General features: G+C 42.5%; 2 protein-coding genes across 11 annotated transcripts in view; one reads left to right on the plus strand and one right to left on the minus strand.

Annotated features, from left to right (window-relative positions):
- The window catches only part of LOC310854396 (chloride intracellular channel protein 4), a 54,160-nt gene that overhangs the window by 31,326 nt on the left and 5,262 nt on the right, over positions 1–17,572 (minus strand). The window contains exons 4-6 of one of the 2 annotated variants that reach the window (XR_014568906.1): positions 17,438–17,544; positions 17,051–17,232; positions 14,634–16,240 (exon numbers count right to left, since the gene is read on the minus strand). Coding sequence is in view for 1 of the 2 variants with exons in the window: in XM_083759021.1 (XP_083615147.1) it covers positions 16,079–16,240; positions 17,051–17,232; positions 17,438–17,544 (451 nt within the window). In the remaining variant the exon portion in view is untranslated. Of the gene's footprint in view, positions 1–13,003; positions 16,241–17,050; positions 17,233–17,437; positions 17,545–17,572 lie in introns of those variants that run through there. The other variant, XM_083759021.1, reaches the window with a different exon arrangement.
- On the plus strand, positions 1,140–17,515 carry LOC310854392 (uncharacterized protein). Of its 9 annotated transcripts, XR_014568902.1 has the most exons (13): positions 1,717–1,923; positions 2,800–2,900; positions 3,478–3,671; positions 4,170–4,314; positions 4,780–4,925; positions 5,382–5,518; positions 6,032–6,111; positions 7,512–7,691; positions 8,071–8,136; positions 9,437–11,608; positions 12,353–12,507; positions 12,608–12,707; positions 17,424–17,515. XR_014568902.1 is itself a non-coding variant. In XM_083759009.1 (11 exons), exons 3-11 carry the CDS (start codon positions 2,840–2,842, stop codon positions 9,553–9,555), a joined length of 1,128 nt encoding a protein of 375 aa, XP_083615135.1. In that variant the 5' UTR covers positions 1,140–1,221; positions 1,802–1,923; positions 2,800–2,839; the 3' UTR covers positions 9,556–12,092. The 9 variants fall into 9 exon arrangements, 5 of the variants coding, with proteins under 5 accessions (XP_083615135.1, XP_083615134.1, XP_083615138.1 ...); XR_014568903.1 differs by lacking the exon at positions 17,424–17,515 and having other exon boundaries at positions 12,353–12,449; positions 12,608–12,627; XM_083759009.1 differs by lacking the exons at positions 12,353–12,507; positions 12,608–12,707; positions 17,424–17,515 and adding an exon at positions 1,140–1,221 and having other exon boundaries at positions 1,802–1,923; positions 9,437–12,092.

Here is a 17,572-nt window from a genome sequence, read left to right on the forward strand (position 1 = left end):
TGTTTTTCATGAATAAGAAAAATAATATTTAAATGGCAGCTGTTGCTAACATGAGACATGCCAGCCACGCACGCACATGGATAAACATGACTTGACAGCACCTGACTCACTGCACGCTTTTAAGTAGCCACGGCGACTACACTAAACAGAACTGTGTGTGTGTGTGTGTGTGTGTGTGTGTGTGTGTGTGTGTGTGTGTGCGTGCGTGCACGTGTGTGCGTGCACGTGTGCTATGTTTCCATACCAGACAGATTAAGCGTATATGAAAGTGAATCCAAGGTCTGAGCAATATGGTGTCTGTCTGTCTGTCATTACCCACTTCAGCCCTATACTGTACATTTCGGCCAATTGAAAATAGCCGATGTAAAACCTCACAATGCTTGTAGATCTACTATTTTCGAAATAGTTTTTGACACAAGTACAAGTTCAAGTACATTTTTATACCAATACTTTACTAACAGAGTATCACATTGCAGTATTGATACTTAAATGTTTTGTAATACATGGGGTACCTTTTCCAACACTGGGTCTGAGCATGTATGTAAGTGAGGGAGGTGTCAGTACTGGGATCCTTGCTAACAAAGGCTGATCCTGAATATAGATAAATGGTATAATGGTGCATTTATATTAGAGATGTCCCGATACTGTATCGGTATCAGGAATCGGATCGGCCCTTATTTATTTGTCATATCGGATCAAATTGGTATCGGTGAATATGCCAGTCTAACCACCGATCCGACACGGGTAAGGGGTTGACACTGTGACAGGTATGATGTTGGATGTTTGCTTTGGAGTTGCCCAAACAGCAAGTGCATATTTGAGTTAGGAGTCTGCCATAAACACAACACGAGATATATAGCTAGATACAGTAGCTGCCTATAAACACAACATGAGATCACGACACTGGTATCGGTATTCGCTATCGGTATCGGCTAACACAGAAATACATATCGGGATCGGATCGGAAGGGACATCCCTAATTTATATATAGCGCTTTTATCCAAAGCGCTTTACATAGATTGTGCATTACATTCACCCATTCACACACCGATGGTGGAGGAAACCATGCAAGGTCCCCAACCTGATCACCGAGAGCAATTTAGGGGTTCAGTGTCTTACTCGTCCTAAGGACACTTCAACACTGACTCTGGGGGAGCCGGGGATCGAACTCCGGCCCCTCTACCCCACCTGGGGTGGCAGATGTGACTTGGGTGTGGAACGGTAGGTTAGCTCTGGTTCTGATGGGGTTTTACACATCCTTTTGTTTCCCTCATAAATTGTGTGTGACTTCAGAGAGGAGGATTACAATATGGACCCTTTCTCAACAGCCATCGACACAGCTGAAGTTGATAGTGTTAATTAATTTGGGTTGTTTCATGTATACGTATTACGTAGGCATGTAAAGATTCACTCAACTCACGATTCGATTTTAATCACGATATTAGGTTCACGATATGATGTGTGTGTGTGTGTGTGTGTGTGTGTGTGTGTGTGTGTGTGTGTGTGTGTGTGTGTGTGCGCGCGCGTGCTGCAAATCCATCCCTCCTCGTCTATATATAAGCTAATAGGCCTATGTTAAAATGAAACCACCTTCTGACGCGCTGCCAGTGCCAAATCCCCCTGTATGGATACCCGAGACGTGCCGTGTGTGTGTCCTCTGCCAAAACCCTGTGCGCTGGGCTGCATGCTGAATTAGCACAAAACAGGACACGAGCTCGTACGCTGTAATATTCATACTGTAATGCATGCCCCACGGCTGGAACCGCGACAAGTGACAAAGGACACTTTGACTTGCTTGCAGAAGTCTAAAAAAGAGGGAAAGATAGAGACCTGGCGTATCGTCTGCTGTGGAGGACCCGTGACGTCACTTGACACACCACGTTGATTGGGCTGATCTATCATCTGACGGTGGTTGTTTTTTTGGTAAGGACCAGATTAGAAAACGAGTCGTGGAAGAAGAAGAACTCAACATGTTTTGCATAAGTAAAAGTAGGCTATCAATATTGCAGTGTAGAAGTACTCTGTTACAAGTTAAAGTCTGGAATTCAAAATGTACTTGAGTAAATGTACAAAAGTATTGGCATCAAAATGTACTTTATGTGCCAAAAGTAGTACACATTATGCAGAATGTCCCATTTCACAAGTTTTCAAATGTATAAAGAAATATTCTAAACTGCAGATCTACAAACTCGGCTTGTAGATTGGCCATTTTCAAATGACCCATATGTATACTGTCAGGTTGAAGTGGCTAATGTTTTGTAATAATAATCTACAAAGTAACTAATAATTAAATTTCAAATGGTGAGGAGTAAAAAGTGCAATATTTGCCTCCAAGATGTAGTGGAGTAGAAGTAAAAGTAAAGCAAATTGGAAATACTTGTACTTAAGTGCAGTACTTGAGTAAATGTACTTAGTTAAGGCTCATACATAGTCTGGATTTACGGTGGTGGGGTGACCACCGAACTACAACATCACGAGTCACGAGCCGCGGTGAAGAGCAAACCACCGCCACCGCTCCAGCCCTTCTCTCTTGTTTTTACTCGCCACCGCTCAACGTTATTTCAGCTCCGGTGGTGAGCTCAGCACCAGAGCGGTGGTGAGCTCACCACCGAAAATCCAGACTATGAATAGGCCTTTACTTTCCACTGCCAGAAACGATCTCATTGATTGTTGACTCAGCGATGGATGCACGCTTTGGACATTTTACGCACGCATGCAGCGTGAATGACACCACCCTTTGCGGCGATGGCATGCTGTCAGCCATGGATTAATTAAACATTGTCATTTTGTGGTCTTCAGACCGAAATCTTACGTTTTATGCTGCAGAGAGACGTAAAAGATGATTTCTCTTGGCATCTTGGTGACGTTGGCTTTTCTTCAGTTTGGACGGGTCTGCAGCGGTGAGTCCTGCAGGCATTTTTTACTTTCTTTTCATCTTTTTTTAGGGGCTTTGTGAGGGGCCAATGGATGTTTTTTGAAGATTACATCATGTGGAATTTAACCATGAAACCCATAGTCTGAATGGTATAATAAAACCCATACTCTGAACGCCGCTGATACTGATACTGTATAGATGTTCATCAACAAGAGCTTTCTGCACATGGCAGTTATGACTCGTCATTCTTGTTTTATCATAATCACTTTACCTCTCCTCTCTCATCCTGTCTCCTTCTCCTCTTCTTCTAATCACCACCCTCCCATCCATCTGTCCCCATGTTTCCTCACCGATCCTTCACTGCTCATCTCTCTCTCTCTCTCTCTCACTGTCTCTGTCTCTGTGTGTGTGTGTCTCTCTCTCTCTCTCTCTCTCTCTCTCTCTCTCTCTCTCTCTCTCTCTCTCTCTCTCTCTCTCTCTCTCTCTCTCTCTCTCCCCCTGTCTCTGTCTCTGTGTCTCTCTCTCCCTGTCTCTGTCTGTCTGTCTCTGGGTGTGTCTCTCTCTCTCTCCCTGTCTCTGTCTCTGTGTCTCTCTCTCTCCAGTCTCTCATCTGCCCCAGGTTGAGTCTCTGTCGGTGGATTATGGCTCCTCTGTCACTTTGCCGTGCAACGGCTCAGCGTTCCTGGAGGAAGAGCTGGAGGAGGGAGAGGAGAGCGAGTTCCGCTGGGAGGCAGTGGGAGCAGACGTGGCCTTCATCCAATCAGACGGAGAGCTAGTTCAGGGTCCGGGATACGAGGTACTGTCTGCTTCCTGTTAATAATAAGGTGCTGTAACTATGGTAACTCTGAGGGTGTACAAATGGTAGACCAAGCGTTTCACGTTAGACGTCAACAGACATTGAGAACCAGTGGTTTAGAGCGCTCTGTTTGGCTGTACAGACGGACTTGTATACACAGTAGTTTGACCCGATCTTCACCCCAACATGGAACTCAGATTCTGTTTCCGATCATATCAAACAGGTCGGGACCGGGTCTGATTGAGTACAGTGACGTAAACATTGGCAGATCGTAAGTTTGTAGACGTCGGCAGTAAGTTGGAACCTCGACAGAGTGCTAGTTCATTCTGTATGGGAGTGTCTCAGTGCAGCTGCAGAATCCATGTGCAATATCATGCTGGCTAAGAGGCGTCTCACTCACATCTAAAGACTGAAATCTTTAAAAATATATATCTTTAAAAACGTATTTGAAAAGTATTTGGGTATTTGGGATGCTTAACTGAGCTCTGTTCCTTGCAGGGTCGGGTAGCGCTGGCCCCAGGATACAGGCGGAAGGAAGGAGACTGGTCTCTGTTTCTGTCCAGAGTCAGAATGACTGATGCTGACATGTATGAGTGTCTCAGAGGGAGACGCACCGTGTCAACAGTGTGGCTCAAAGTCAATGGTGAGAGAGAGGGAGGGAGGGATAACAATGTGCAAACTCAGCAGCAAGATTCATGAGCTGTTGTGACAGGAGAAGGATGTCTAACCACAATCAAGTGAATTCAAAACATTGAAACACCGCTGTCAACTGTTTTAAATTTCTTAGATAGTTCTTCCCTTTAAGTTCTGTATTCCCATTATATTGCACATACATTTTGTTTTGATCGTGTTTTGATTTTCTCATGCCAATAGAGCTCCTTGGAATTAAAATAAAAAGATAATTGCGTGTGTGTGTGTGTGTGTGTGTGTGAGAGAGAGAGAGAGAGATAAAGGGGTGAGATATCTGTTATTTTCACTAGTTTGTGTCCCGGGGAGACATCAGATTTCTGTTTAGGGGTCACAGGCTAAAACGTTTGGTAACCGGTGGTCTAACTCTATTAACTAACACACAGTCCCCCTCTCAGCCTCTCTCCCTCCTCTCCGTCAGAACTGAGTGTGGAAACATCTGTGACGGCGTGGCTGGGCGACATGCTGCACTTGCCCTGCGTCCTGTCCGTGCAGAGATCGCAGTCCTCCAAGGAGCTGAGTGTCTGGTGGCTCCGAAATGACCACCTTCTGGTCTCCTACAACCAGGTATGATGCACTTGCTGCATCTTGAGGTCACATGGTGCTACAGTCTCTGGTTAAACAATGGTGCGCAGCTAGACAAATGCAGACCAAGACCAGACTTATTTAAATAAGTAGAGAGAGAGAGATGTCACCCTGGTGTCAATGGAGAATTGGAGTTAAACGTAGATTGGTGACCATTAGTGCTCTTCATCAGCAACAAGTATGCCTTAATGATGAAGAAGAACACAAAGAATAGGCTTGTCATGTTCTTATTTTTACAGTGTACAGCACTTTCCTTCAACGTTTTTATTTTTTAGAGAGGTGTATAAAACAAAGCTGGATTAATTTGATATCAGGCAGGTCAATAGACTGACAGTCGAGCCCTAATTCAAATGCTGCATCGTGCCATGTCGTAGTCATGTTATTTCAATAACTGCAGTGCATTATGATTATCTGTTAAATGTTGTTTGTTCGCCCCAGTCCTACGTGACGATTGAAGACGAGGACATGTCTCGGTTCACCGTAGACATGGGCAGGACTGGGGAAGAGTTTGTCCTGTACGTCGACCCTGTGCTGTACGAAGACCAGGGACAGTACCGCTGCTTTTACAAGACCAGGTGAGTACTAGCTGAACTCTTTATTTTATTATTATTGTTTGAAGCTGAACTCTCCAATTTAAGTTACATAGCGAGACTTTAACCTCTAACTGCTCCCCGGGTGCTCCAATAAAACTCCTAAAAGTTCACATTATGTACAATGACATAGGGCTTTAAGCAACTAGTCGGCTATTCAACTACTAGTAAAGCCACTAGTTGACCTCGTTGGTACTAGTTGAGTAGTTGAGTTTTCTCTCTCGTTTTTGTAGGCCTCAAAATCATCTAGAATGCTAGATTATAGTCACCAATGTACACAGTTTTTAACTAGTCGACTAGTAAACTAAGCAACTATTCAACTAGTCACTAGAAGTGAAAGCCCTACTGTGACAAAGGAGTGGGTAATATTGTTAATTATTATTAACTGAAGTACTGTGCATTCTCATTACAGTATACAATATTATTCAGGAAAATGGAAACAGCTGTTAATACCTGCCATTATACATTCAAGTGTTATTGTTGTTTTCTTATTTTTAGTGTGAAAGAAAATGCCAAGCCTGGATTCCCAGAGATCACCACTGTGGCTGTACTGGGACAGGAGGAGTCCACTGCTGCTGGTATTTCATCTATTATAATTATTACCAGTAAGATGGAATGAATTCTGTACTGGCCATATATGGAGCGTGCCTTGAGTGTACAGGGTTTGATGAGGTCAGATCAACATATGGAATGTCAGAACAGTCCATATATGGAGATCTAAGGGTGGCAGCGGGGGCAGTTTCTTGTGTTTACAGGGTTTGATGAGGTCAGATCAACATATGGAATGTCAGAACAGTCCATATATGGAGATCTAAGGGTGGCAGCGGGGGCAGTTTCTTGTGTTTACAGGGTTTGATGAGGTCAGATCAACATATGGAATGAATTCTGTATTGGCCATATATGGAGCGTGTCACGAGGCGTGGCGGACTGACTGACACGATGCGTGACAATTAACATTGTTATTGGAATATTGGTAGCCTAGTTGTTGCAGTCGTATCATTGTCATTACACAGACTGAAATTGACCTGCAGTGTGTCTATGTACTGTAGAGACTGTCTTCATATGACACGTGATGAGTTTATGTGGTGCATAAAACTAAATTATTTTTCCCCACTTTTATTTTTTATAACCATCTCAGTGGCCTTGTGGTTAGAGTGTCCGCCCTGAGACTGGGGGTTCGGGGTTCAATCCCTGGCCGGGTCATACCAAAGACTCTATGGGACCCTCCCTGCTTGACACTTGGAATTGGTGTAAGTCCCTGCGACATACTAGTGTCATGTCCAGGGGGTGTACTTGTACATCAAGCTGCCTCAAGCTACAGAAACAGGAGATAGGCTCCTGCCCTATGGGCCTCATGCCTCTGCAAGGCTACTTACTTACTTACCTTTATTTTTGGTCTTAGCAGGGACAGCAAGCAGATCCTTTCCCAGATGACATGACAGGTCTGGTGGATGGTTCATGATGTCGTGCAATATCTGGTTCAAGATCTGTAGATTTGGTTCCATTTGGTTGGAGTTATGGTGGTCCTTGAAATGTTAACGTTTGAGAATCACTAGTATTGTAATTGTATAGCAGAAGTGAAGTCCACATAGCAGCTTTGGCAGTGTGATGTTAAAACTGGTTCCAGAAAAGGTTCCAAATGTGATGGAACCGATTCCTGCAGTTGCGGATCCCAACCTTATTTAACCTGTGCTATGTTTTTTAGGTGACCGCAGGCTGACTTTAAGATTGTGTCTTAGTGTCTGGCTGTTTAAATGTATTTCCCACTGCAGCTGCTGCGTTACATCCTCCTCTGATATATCAACCTCACACACGTGACATAAACTGTATGCAAATGCAAACCCCACATAATGCTCTCCCGTGAGTGTACAGTACATTACATGGTGAAAAGCAACATTTACAGAATATAGGCCTCTGTACGTTCCTGTCCGTCCTGAACAAATACATTTCACGCCATGGTCTTTCTTCTGTCGTCCAGAAGACATGTCCACCTCGACGGGAGCGGCGACAGAGGGACAGACAACGGAGACAGACGCCTGGGCAGACATGTCCACTTCGACAGGAACGGCGACAGAGGGACAGACAACGGTCGGGACCACAGAAAGCACGGCTCATCCCACTCCAGTGTTTCTGGACCACTTGACGCACGCAGAACAAGGTGACCAGTGGCGGGAAATGTACTCAAATGTTTTACTTAAGTAAAAGTGTCAACAATACTGCAATGTAGAAATACTCTCTTGCAATTGAGTAAAAGTCCGGAATTCAAAATGTACTTGACTAAAAGTACGAAAGTATTGGTATCAAAATGTACTTAATAACGTACCAAAAGTAGAAAGTAGTCATTGTGCAGATTGCAGAAGTTTAAGTTGATCTGCATTTTTTTATTACTATTTTAAGGCCTCATTATTTTATTTGTATTTATTTAAAAACAAATCGGTTAACTAAAATGTTAGTTTTTTAACCTTTTGTTATTTTGTTACTTTGAGTTAACCATAAAACCCTGCTACACTATGCACCATGTTGTGTTCCTTTCACAGTGGGCACTACGCCACAGCCAATGGAAGCACAGGAGGAGACCGTAACATCATTTCCTGAGGAAGAAGGTGCCTACTTTTGACCTCATGTTTGAGTGGAACAGAAATTAACGTCATGCAGCATCATTTGTTGTGGGAGGAATTTGGATGCAATCATTTAGTTCTAATGCACACCTTCTGTTTCCAAGATTACGTAAAGCGTTGGGTCTCAAAAGCCGTCCAGGTCCCGGGACCACCAGGGGTCCAAAAGGACTCTTAATGGGGTTGTAACTCTGGGAGTGTAACAAATGGAACCAACTGGACCTGTACAGGTTCCATTTGTACACTCCCAGAGTTTACTAAACACTGAGGATTTTACATTGTAGATTGGTGTCCCAGAGATGTAAAATTACTCGTGTGGGGAGTGAGCAGCGCCGCCCCCCGGTATTTATATCTGGCACAAGACGTCTTATGTCATCATTTAGTGCCCTAAACAAAGTCCACAGACTTGGCTGGCAAACGATTTACGTCATAAGCGCTCTAAGCATACACTACAAATCCCATAGACATATGACATAATCTTCAAAAGCCATGTATTGGAGGGGCTAGCGCCCCTAAAAAAATAACAGATCTAGCTCAGAACTGTCTTGTTGTCTGAGCTTGTAGTTCAGCTATATTCAGGGAAGAGATTTGATGTAAATGAAAAGTGGACAACAAAGTAAGTATACAGTATGGTTAAAGTATGGACCCTTAGTAAGTAATTAAAGTATGGACCCTTAGTAAGTAATTAAAGTATGGACCCTTAGTAAGTAATTAAAGTATGGACCCTTAGTAAGTATACAGTATGGTTAAAGTGTGGACACTTATCCTTAGTAAGTATACAGTATGGTTAAAGTGTGGACCCTTATCCTTAGTAAGTATACAGTATGGTTAAAGTGTGGACCCTTATCCTTAGTAAGTATACAGTATGGTTAAAGTATGGACCCTTAGTAAGTAATTAAAGTATGGACCCTTAGTAAGTAATTAAAGTATGGACCCTTAGTAAGTAATTAAAGTATGGACCCTTAGTAAGTCATTAAAGTATGGACCCTTAGTAAGTATACAGTATGGTTAAAGTGTGGACCCTTATCCTTAGTAAGTATACAGTATGGTTAAAGTATGGACCCTTAGTAAGTCATTAAAGTATGGACCCTTAGTAAGTATACAGTATGGTTAAAGTGTGGACACTTATCCTTAGTAAGTATACAGTATGGTTAAAGTATGGACCCTTAGTAAGTATACAGAACGGTTAGAGTGGTCAACAAAGTAAGTTGTTGGTTAATATATTCCAGTTGTTCTGTTATATCATTGAACCTCTCTCTCTCTCCCTCTCTTTGTCCCTCTCTCTCAGGTTCACTACCGAACCTACCCCTTGACAGCCTGCCCTGGGTTCGCATCGGGCTGATTGGCGGGGTGCTGGTGGTCACCGCTGTCACTGTATGTGTCCTGGGAAGCCTGCGCAAAATCTAACCCCCCCTCCCAACTCCGACAAGCTCCCTCACAGCCACACCGAGAACGAAGGAGCGACAGTGACTTTTCACTGCTCAGCCGGGTAATAAAGACTTACGAGACAGTATTGGAAAAGATTTCAGTCGGTTAACGAAGCGAGGAGGTAAGGACTCTGTGTCGTTGAAATACTTGAGGGGATTTCAGCACAGACATGTACAGGTACAGGGGTGGCCGTGGCTCAGGGGTAGAGTGCCTGGATGGTAACCGTAAGGTTGCCAGTTCGAACCTGGGCTCCCCCAGAGTTACTGTTGAAGTGTCCTTGAGCAAGACACTGAACCCCTAATTGCTCCCAATGTGCTAGTTGGTGCCTTGCATGGTTTTCGCTGCCATCGGTGTATGAATGTGTGTGTGAATGGGTGAATGTAATGCACAATCTCTGTAAAGCGCCTTGGATAAAGGCGCTATATAAATGCACCATTTACCATTTACCAGGTAAACTTGACTGGAGGGAACAGTGTTGTTGTGTGTTTGTTTAAGGTTACTTTAAGTTTCTACCGCTGCGTTTGAGGATTATAAAGTGCTGTTATTTGGACTTCAACACCTCAGTGCTTCACATGGCTGTCGGGGACAGAGACAGTTTGGCTATCACAAGTGTTACATTTATAGACACTTGACAGTGACGCCTGATTTATACTTGGCTGCGCGTCATGTTGCGCAAGCTCACCAACGCGATGCGCTGAGCCTGCTGTTCCTTAGTATAAATCAACGATGCATTTTCTTGTGTTTGAGCCAAAGCTCAGGGTTTGGGTCGTCCTGTATAAGCGCTGTGGAAACCCTGTGGATTCCTCAGTGGTTCCACCCCGCCGACATCATTGTTCCGTTTCATGAAAGTCTGCCTAAAAATGGTGTGATCCTTTGTCGTCATGTTGAAAAATAATCCAAACTGTCGATCAATAACAATTGAGAGCGTAGGAGAGAGCCACCCATACTGCTCCGCCATTGCAATAGGAATGCATTGGGCCTCAGTTTCCCAGAAGCCTTAGCAAGCCAGTGGGACTGATCTTTTTCCAGTGACGCCATCCGAACGCTTCACCTATCCCACTCTAGGTATAAAAAAAAAAAACGTATTGAAAACGCAAATTAAACAATGAAAACATAACTTGTGGAACTCGTGATTGGGAGGGGAGCTGTTCTACATCATTTCACTCTGGAAACTTGTTAAATGGACCCAGATACAGGTCTGTAACTCTGAAACTTGTTAAATGTACCCAGATACAGGTCTGTAACTCTGAGAGTATAAACTTGTTAAATGGACCCAGATAAAGGTCTGTAACTCTGAGAGTATAAACTTGTTAAATGGACCCAGATACAGGTCTGTAACTCTGAGAGTATAAACTTGTTAAATGGACCCAGATACAGGTCTGTAACTCTGAAACTTGTTAAATGGACCCAGATACAGGTCTGTAACTCTGAGAGTATGCAAATGAAAATGTCTATGCTCTCTGAGTTATGGGGGGTCCTTGAAATTAAATAAATAAATAAAGTGAGATCCAGTGGTGGAGTTTCTGTGTATATAGGCTAAGCCCCGGGACACAAACTATTGAAAATAGACAATCTATCGTGAGCTTGTAGATCTGCTATTTTCAGCTAGCCTACTTTTTTCTTCCTAGATTCTTTTGTACTTTGTATTTGTAATAGAGGGTATGCGCGTGACATCATCATCAAACCCGGAAGTTATGCAGTAACGCCTGCTGAGTGGCAAAAAAAAACTACTTTCTGGCCTTGACAGCCCATACATCCGAACAGAAAAGTCACATTTGATTGCATTAAACAACGTTAAACAATGTTAAACTCACTTTGCATGTTGCTTTGCCACTCGACGTGCCATTCACTTTAAGCATGCGCATACCCTCTATTGATTACACCTGTAGACTGTGATATGAAAATAAAGTTGATTACCTCACACTGATTGAAAAAATATTTGATCCCGTTGTGACCCATAGAAACCGGCATGATGTCATTGATGTGGCATGCAGACTGGGAACAGACAACCTTGGATGAACTTCAGAATGTAGTGAGCTTTATATATTAATAGTATGTTGTAATGTTATACACTCCCTCCACACCCCACAGCTCTGAATGTCTGAGAAAGTGATAGGTGGGTGTGATAAGACCACTGCAGAGAAGGTGCCATGAACACGGGATTTTACAAATAAGAAAGAATGGCGTTGCTGGTGGAGCAGAAACCTCTTATCTTCATATTTTAACTTTTTGTGCTTTTCGTGAGATGTATTAAAAATGTGGGTGTTTCTAGTAGGCTATAGTTGTACGGAATTGCAGTTTGTCAGCATTTATATTAGCAGATATCCTGCTGTTCCTTAGACTAGAAACTATCAATTTAAAAATGTTACTCTACCTGGCAACCTATTTCAACCACCTAGGCTACTTCCCCAAGATTAAGATGACATAATATAATATAAAAATATGCAGACTAAACAGTAAACACACTATGTCATATACTGTAAATGTGTTTGGTAACATCCTAGTGCGTTCTATGAGTAAAACAATATACAATAAAATATCAAATACAAACATATTTAATGAATGAAGAAATGTTTACTGCACTTTACATGATCTGACTACTTCATCTGGTTTGTATTCAACAGTCTTTTGTCGCCCTCATGTGGACTTTTCACTCGGTTTCTGCCAAGTTCCAACATGTCAGACCTTGCTTTGATTTATTTATCTATTGTATTTATATGCCATTCAAAGTCACATCCGCACTTTGGATAAATGCACCTTTGTCCTTTTTAACCAGTTGGCCCACTAGGGAGCAGACAGACCAAGCTCATGGAAGCAGTGTCATTTGACATCCAACTCTAGTCAACATCAACCTATAGCATGTACAAGATGGGGTGGAAAAGGAGGAAGGAAGAGAGTCTGGGAGTGAGAGAAACAGGTTAAATTAATCTGGTAAATGTTGTCGCCAAATGAACAGCCAGGAATTCATATCAGTATGCTTGTGTGTTTGGACGAGAGCTGGTTTTCACCTTTGTATTTCTACCATAATCAGCTGACATGAATGACAACAAGATGGACTGTGGCTGGTCAACTAACTAACACACTAGCATGGAGCAGAAGAGAGTGTGAGAGACGTTCCAACAAGTTTCTGAGTGAGTATGGATGCTATCTGAGAAGTGTAATGACATGGACTTTTAGTTAAAGTATAGGTATAGGACCTTTATAGGCCTAAAATGCTGTCATATTGCATACATTTCACCGACAGTGTCAGGAGGGCATAGGAGTGATCTATTGGTGTGTACTGCATATGGAATACATGGCATGAATGTAATATCACAGCCATTCTAGGACGTTCCTGGGATGCTGCTTAACGGTGGATATCGGCGAGACCATTCTGAATCAATAGATTACGCTCTTGGAAACATTGGAAAAAAGACATCACAAGATGTTCTTGGCAGTGAGTCTGTTAACTACAGATCCTGTGTTCAAATGCAGATATCTGGTTTATAGAGATTAATATATTCCAAACACAAAAACAAAGCCACACAGACTCGTCTAGTTGTGAAATTAGTTTTAATAAAGAGTTCCCTGGAGAGGATTATAAGGCCAGAACACATTAAACTGGTATCATGATTGCTTTGGTGCAATAGTTTCCATCATGACCAATACAGTTATTTCATACATAGAGCTCTTCCCTTCTGCCATACTTAAAAACACTTAAACCCTGAATACTGAGTTGACTTGTGTCCCCTAGGCCCCAGGGCTCTACGCTAGGTCCGCTAGTATTTCCCCTTAAATCTCTTCGCCCCAAAATGGCAGAAACACAAGCTGGTCACTCACAAAGTGTCGTGTTACGACCAGGGGTCATTGCCATGCTGGCTTGTCGTGGACATTTTTGTCAAAATAAAAATGTTGCCATGGACATGCAAATGAGCGGACAATAATATTACCAGAAACACAAGGAGCTAGGCCAAAATGACCATTACAGGTCATTTCTTTAATGATAGCGATTCAGCGCTGGAGCCAGGCTAGGAGAGCGTACTAATGGAAGGGTCCCAAATAAAAAGTTAATTGTACTAGTCATTAGTGGACTCTATTGGAATATGCCATAGTGTCATAGTAGCTGCACCATCAGTGTCAGACATATTCTGAAGAAAACCTGGAGACATTCAGTAACTGGGTCTTTTGATAAAAGTAAGAATATTATGATGCTATGTGCAAAACTAAATGTAGAATTTGCCACGGATAAGTGTTGCTACGGACACATTTGTCCATGTACGGACATATTGATGACCCCTGACCTGACCCCTGTAGGACATGTTGATGACCCCTGGTTTGCGACATGATGTGAGCTTGTAGATCTGCTATTTCCGCTGACTGTTGTCCCCAGAATGTGGACGCTATAGGGTTCAAGTGTTTTTGAGTGTCAAGGAACAACAACTTGAACTTTGGTGTCAAATAATTCAGATCCATATAGCCTCGGTCGGCTATGCCTTCGGCCTGCCGGAGACTAAAATAATGAGTATAGTGTTGTTGTCATTAGTATTGACAGAGATACACACTGAATGAACTGGCCCTTAAAGGTCCCCACAGATTGTTGGAGAATCAAAGGTACAAACAATAGATTAATGGTCAAGGCCATAGATTTGTCATTTCAGGATTACAATATAGTAATGTCTACCTGTGGTGCCTCCAAGTAAGACAGGCACAGTTTTTACATATATCATCAGCTTACATAATTATCAATTATGTCTTTAACAAATCACACAGGCTGCATTAGTGTGAGCTTCCACTGCAGTGCTACAGTAGAATACAGTTAGTGGACCATTGCAGTGGCACACAAAATGAAACAAACAGAAGGCTAAATGGATTTTGAACTGAAGTGGTAATACTATATTGAGAGAGGTAATATAGTGAACTGGCCCTGCAGTTCTGCTGTGTATGACGGAATAATGAATACATTCTGACTTTCATACAGTACATATAGACCTCGCTGTTTTAAACGCCAGATGATTAGCATAGATAAATCAATGTGCCACCCAACCTGTGAGAGCACACACACACACACACAGACACACACACACACACACACCCACGCTTGTCGCTTTATACTTAGTAAATTCAGTTCCAAGTCCATGTCCATGTGTGGTTATCTACTGGTTCCGTTTCACACAGGAATGCAAAACATTTCAACTAGCTAAGGTTGCAGAACAAGTACTGACTGACTTTACTGCATACAATGAAATGTTGACCATGAACTCGGGAGTAAAAAAACAAACAAAAACAAAACATACATCCTGCTTTGTTAAGAAAAAACGAAATATTTTCTTAAAAGAAGTGAACACAGAGCTGGTCAGTACTGGTTTGAAACTGGATCTGGTACACTCTTGTGTCGGTCATTGCTCTTTTATTCTCTCCGTCGTTAACTCTCAATCTATTTAGCTTTGTTCCCTCCTCTCTCTAAATTCACCATCTTTTCTCTTCATTTCTGTATCTCTCTTTCCATTCCATCTCCTCTTCTTTTCATCTCAATGTCTTCGTCTTTATCCCTCTTTCTTCTTTTGGTCAGGAACCCCTTTTGGTGTTAGCATTACATTATGCTTTAGCTATTGAAAAAACGAAGAACGACTGACATAGAAACAGCTTTTTCAGAAAACTGTCAGGATGTAGAAGACATTTATAGAATCTGGTCTCAGGTCAAAATGGGTTAACTGTTTAGCCATACAGTGCGTTTTGCATCTCTAACTCCTTCATATATTTCGCCTAGAGAAAATCACCAGGGTTTTTGGATCCCATTTACAAACTAGTCAGTCCTCAACATAATGTGGACTATTAGGCAATAACACATGGCACGGCCGGGATGTTATGTTATGTTGTATAACACATGGCACGGCCGGGATGTTATGTTATGTTGTATAAGCTAAGAGACGTCGCATGAAGTATGAGGTCAGATCAAGAAAGACAAGCTAAGCTTAACCCATTCTGACCTGAGATCAGATTCTAAAAATGTCTTCTACATCCTGACAGTTTTCTGGAAAAGCTACGTTTCTACGTCAGTCCTTCTTCGATTTTTCAAAAATAGCTCATTTAAATAGCTCATAGCGCGCCACTCGGTGGCGCGCTATGAGCTTGTAGATCTGCTATTTTTCAATAGCTAAAGCATAACATAATGCTAACACCGAAAGGGGTTCCCGCCCAAAATGGGTCAAGACAGGCCAAGCTTAAGTAATGTGAACAACCAACCAACCACAACATACCTCAACAAAAAAATGCATACTGTAACTTAGCATTCGGATATGTAGCCAGAAACATTCTCTGTACAGTGTACACCCTTAATCATGTTACCATTTGTCCAAAAACAAATAAGGATAATAAGGATATTATTATTACAAAATGACAACATCTTTCACTGGAGAATTTCCATAATCTCCATACTCATTGTATACCTTCGTTTTACCGCTGCCTCCCTCTGTCACATCTTCAAATACTCTGAATGATTGAATATATACATATATATATATTTCTATTTTATTCGTTTAGCAACATCCAGGTACGCAAACTCAATCTCTCTCTCCGCGGGGCAGGTGTTGGTAAACTCCTCCTTCTGGTAGGCGTGGTTTAGGTATCGCCACACCCCCACCATCTCCGACGGAATCTCAAAACCACGGTACTTCCTGGCGACCACCTGGAGGGGAGAAGAGACGGAAGAGAAGAGAAACGCTGAAGGGATATTTCACTTTCAGAAAAATGTTTGGGTCAGTTCGTCCGTCGTCTACTCGGGCTTTTTGTGTGCACTCCAGACAGTTTTTTTAAGTTGCTTCAGTATTTGATATGTATTTTAGCTGCCCCGCCGCCTCCCTTCTTATACAAACCCGTCGTGACTTCCATTTTTAGATTCGTCAAAAACACCAGTCCTTGGTTCTGGTCGCCGATGTTGTAGCTACTAATACGTGAGGGTCTGTGTTTTTTCTATTACATTTTTTTATTTTATTATTTTGGAGAGGGGAAAAAGAAAGAAAAAGACCCATTAAAACCCATTCTAGACGGGAACCCATTTTGGTGTTAAGCATTACGTTGTGCTTTAGCTATTGAAAAATAGCAGATCTACAAGCTCATATCGCGCCACCGAGTGGCGCGATACGAGCTTGTAGGTCTGCTATTTTTGAAAAATCGAAGACACTTTTAGAATCTGATCTCAGGTCAGAATGGGTTAATAATGAAACTGTCAGGATGTAACAGACATTTTTAGAATCTGATCTCAGGTCAGAATGGGTTAAAAAAAATCCCCAAAAAGGGCAGTATGATAGACAGACAGGCAGGCAGGGGGTGCATACGTTGGTTAGACATCTCCCGACATGCGTGACAGGTTAAAACTAAGCCGTGGCCAGGTAGAACTAACCCGTGGCTTTCTGTGAGGTTAAGGTTTGGGTTTTGGGTAGAGTGTTGGACTCATGCCTGTCATGCACCAGGCAGACAGACAGGCAGACAGACCGACCTTGAGGATGTGTAGTTTGGGCAGGAGGTTACAGTCTGCCAGAGTGAGTTCAGGTCCGTCTAAGAAGCTCCTGCTGGACTCCGGCAGGTCTCCTGCTGCGTCGGCATCGATCTCCTCTGACAGAGGAGTCCTCAGGAAGTCATCCAGCCTCCTCAAAGACTTCAGCAGAGCCTTCTCTAGCACTGCACGCACGCACACACACACACACACACATAACCAAAAGGTGTACAAACATTCATATTTATTCATTATCTATTAGAACTGGGCTAAAATATTATAGTATATACTGTAGTATTGTATATTAATATACTGATATACTATACACCTGGTGAATGTTCACTCACTCTATCTATATCTATCTATCTATCGACAGAAAACCTCACACACCATCATTGACGTCTTTTTTGGGGTTTTTGATGTAAGCGGAGAACTTTGCGAAGACGTCGATACCAGCTGTGTTGGATTCGGCGTGTTTGGGAGCCAGACGGGGGTACCTGAGGTCAGAACACAAACCACAGAACA

The sequence above is a fragment of the Protomyctophum parallelum genome (assembly GCF_964188405.1).
Source record: "Protomyctophum parallelum genome assembly, chromosome: 23".
NCBI classification, from domain to species: domain Eukaryota; kingdom Metazoa; phylum Chordata; class Actinopteri; order Myctophiformes; family Myctophidae; genus Protomyctophum; species Protomyctophum parallelum.

Coding starts and splice junctions, on each gene's coding strand:
- LOC310854392 (XM_083759009.1), top strand. CDS start 2,840: ATGATTTCTCTTGGCATCTTGGTGACGTTGGCTTTTCTTCAGTTTGGA. Junction 5,519..6,031: donor CGCTGCTTTTACAAGACCAG/GTGAGTACTAGC, acceptor TCTTATTTTTAG/TGTGAAAGAAAATGCCAAGC. Junction 7,692..8,070: donor CTTGACGCACGCAGAACAAG/GTGACCAGTGGC, acceptor TTCCTTTCACAG/TGGGCACTACGCCACAGCCA.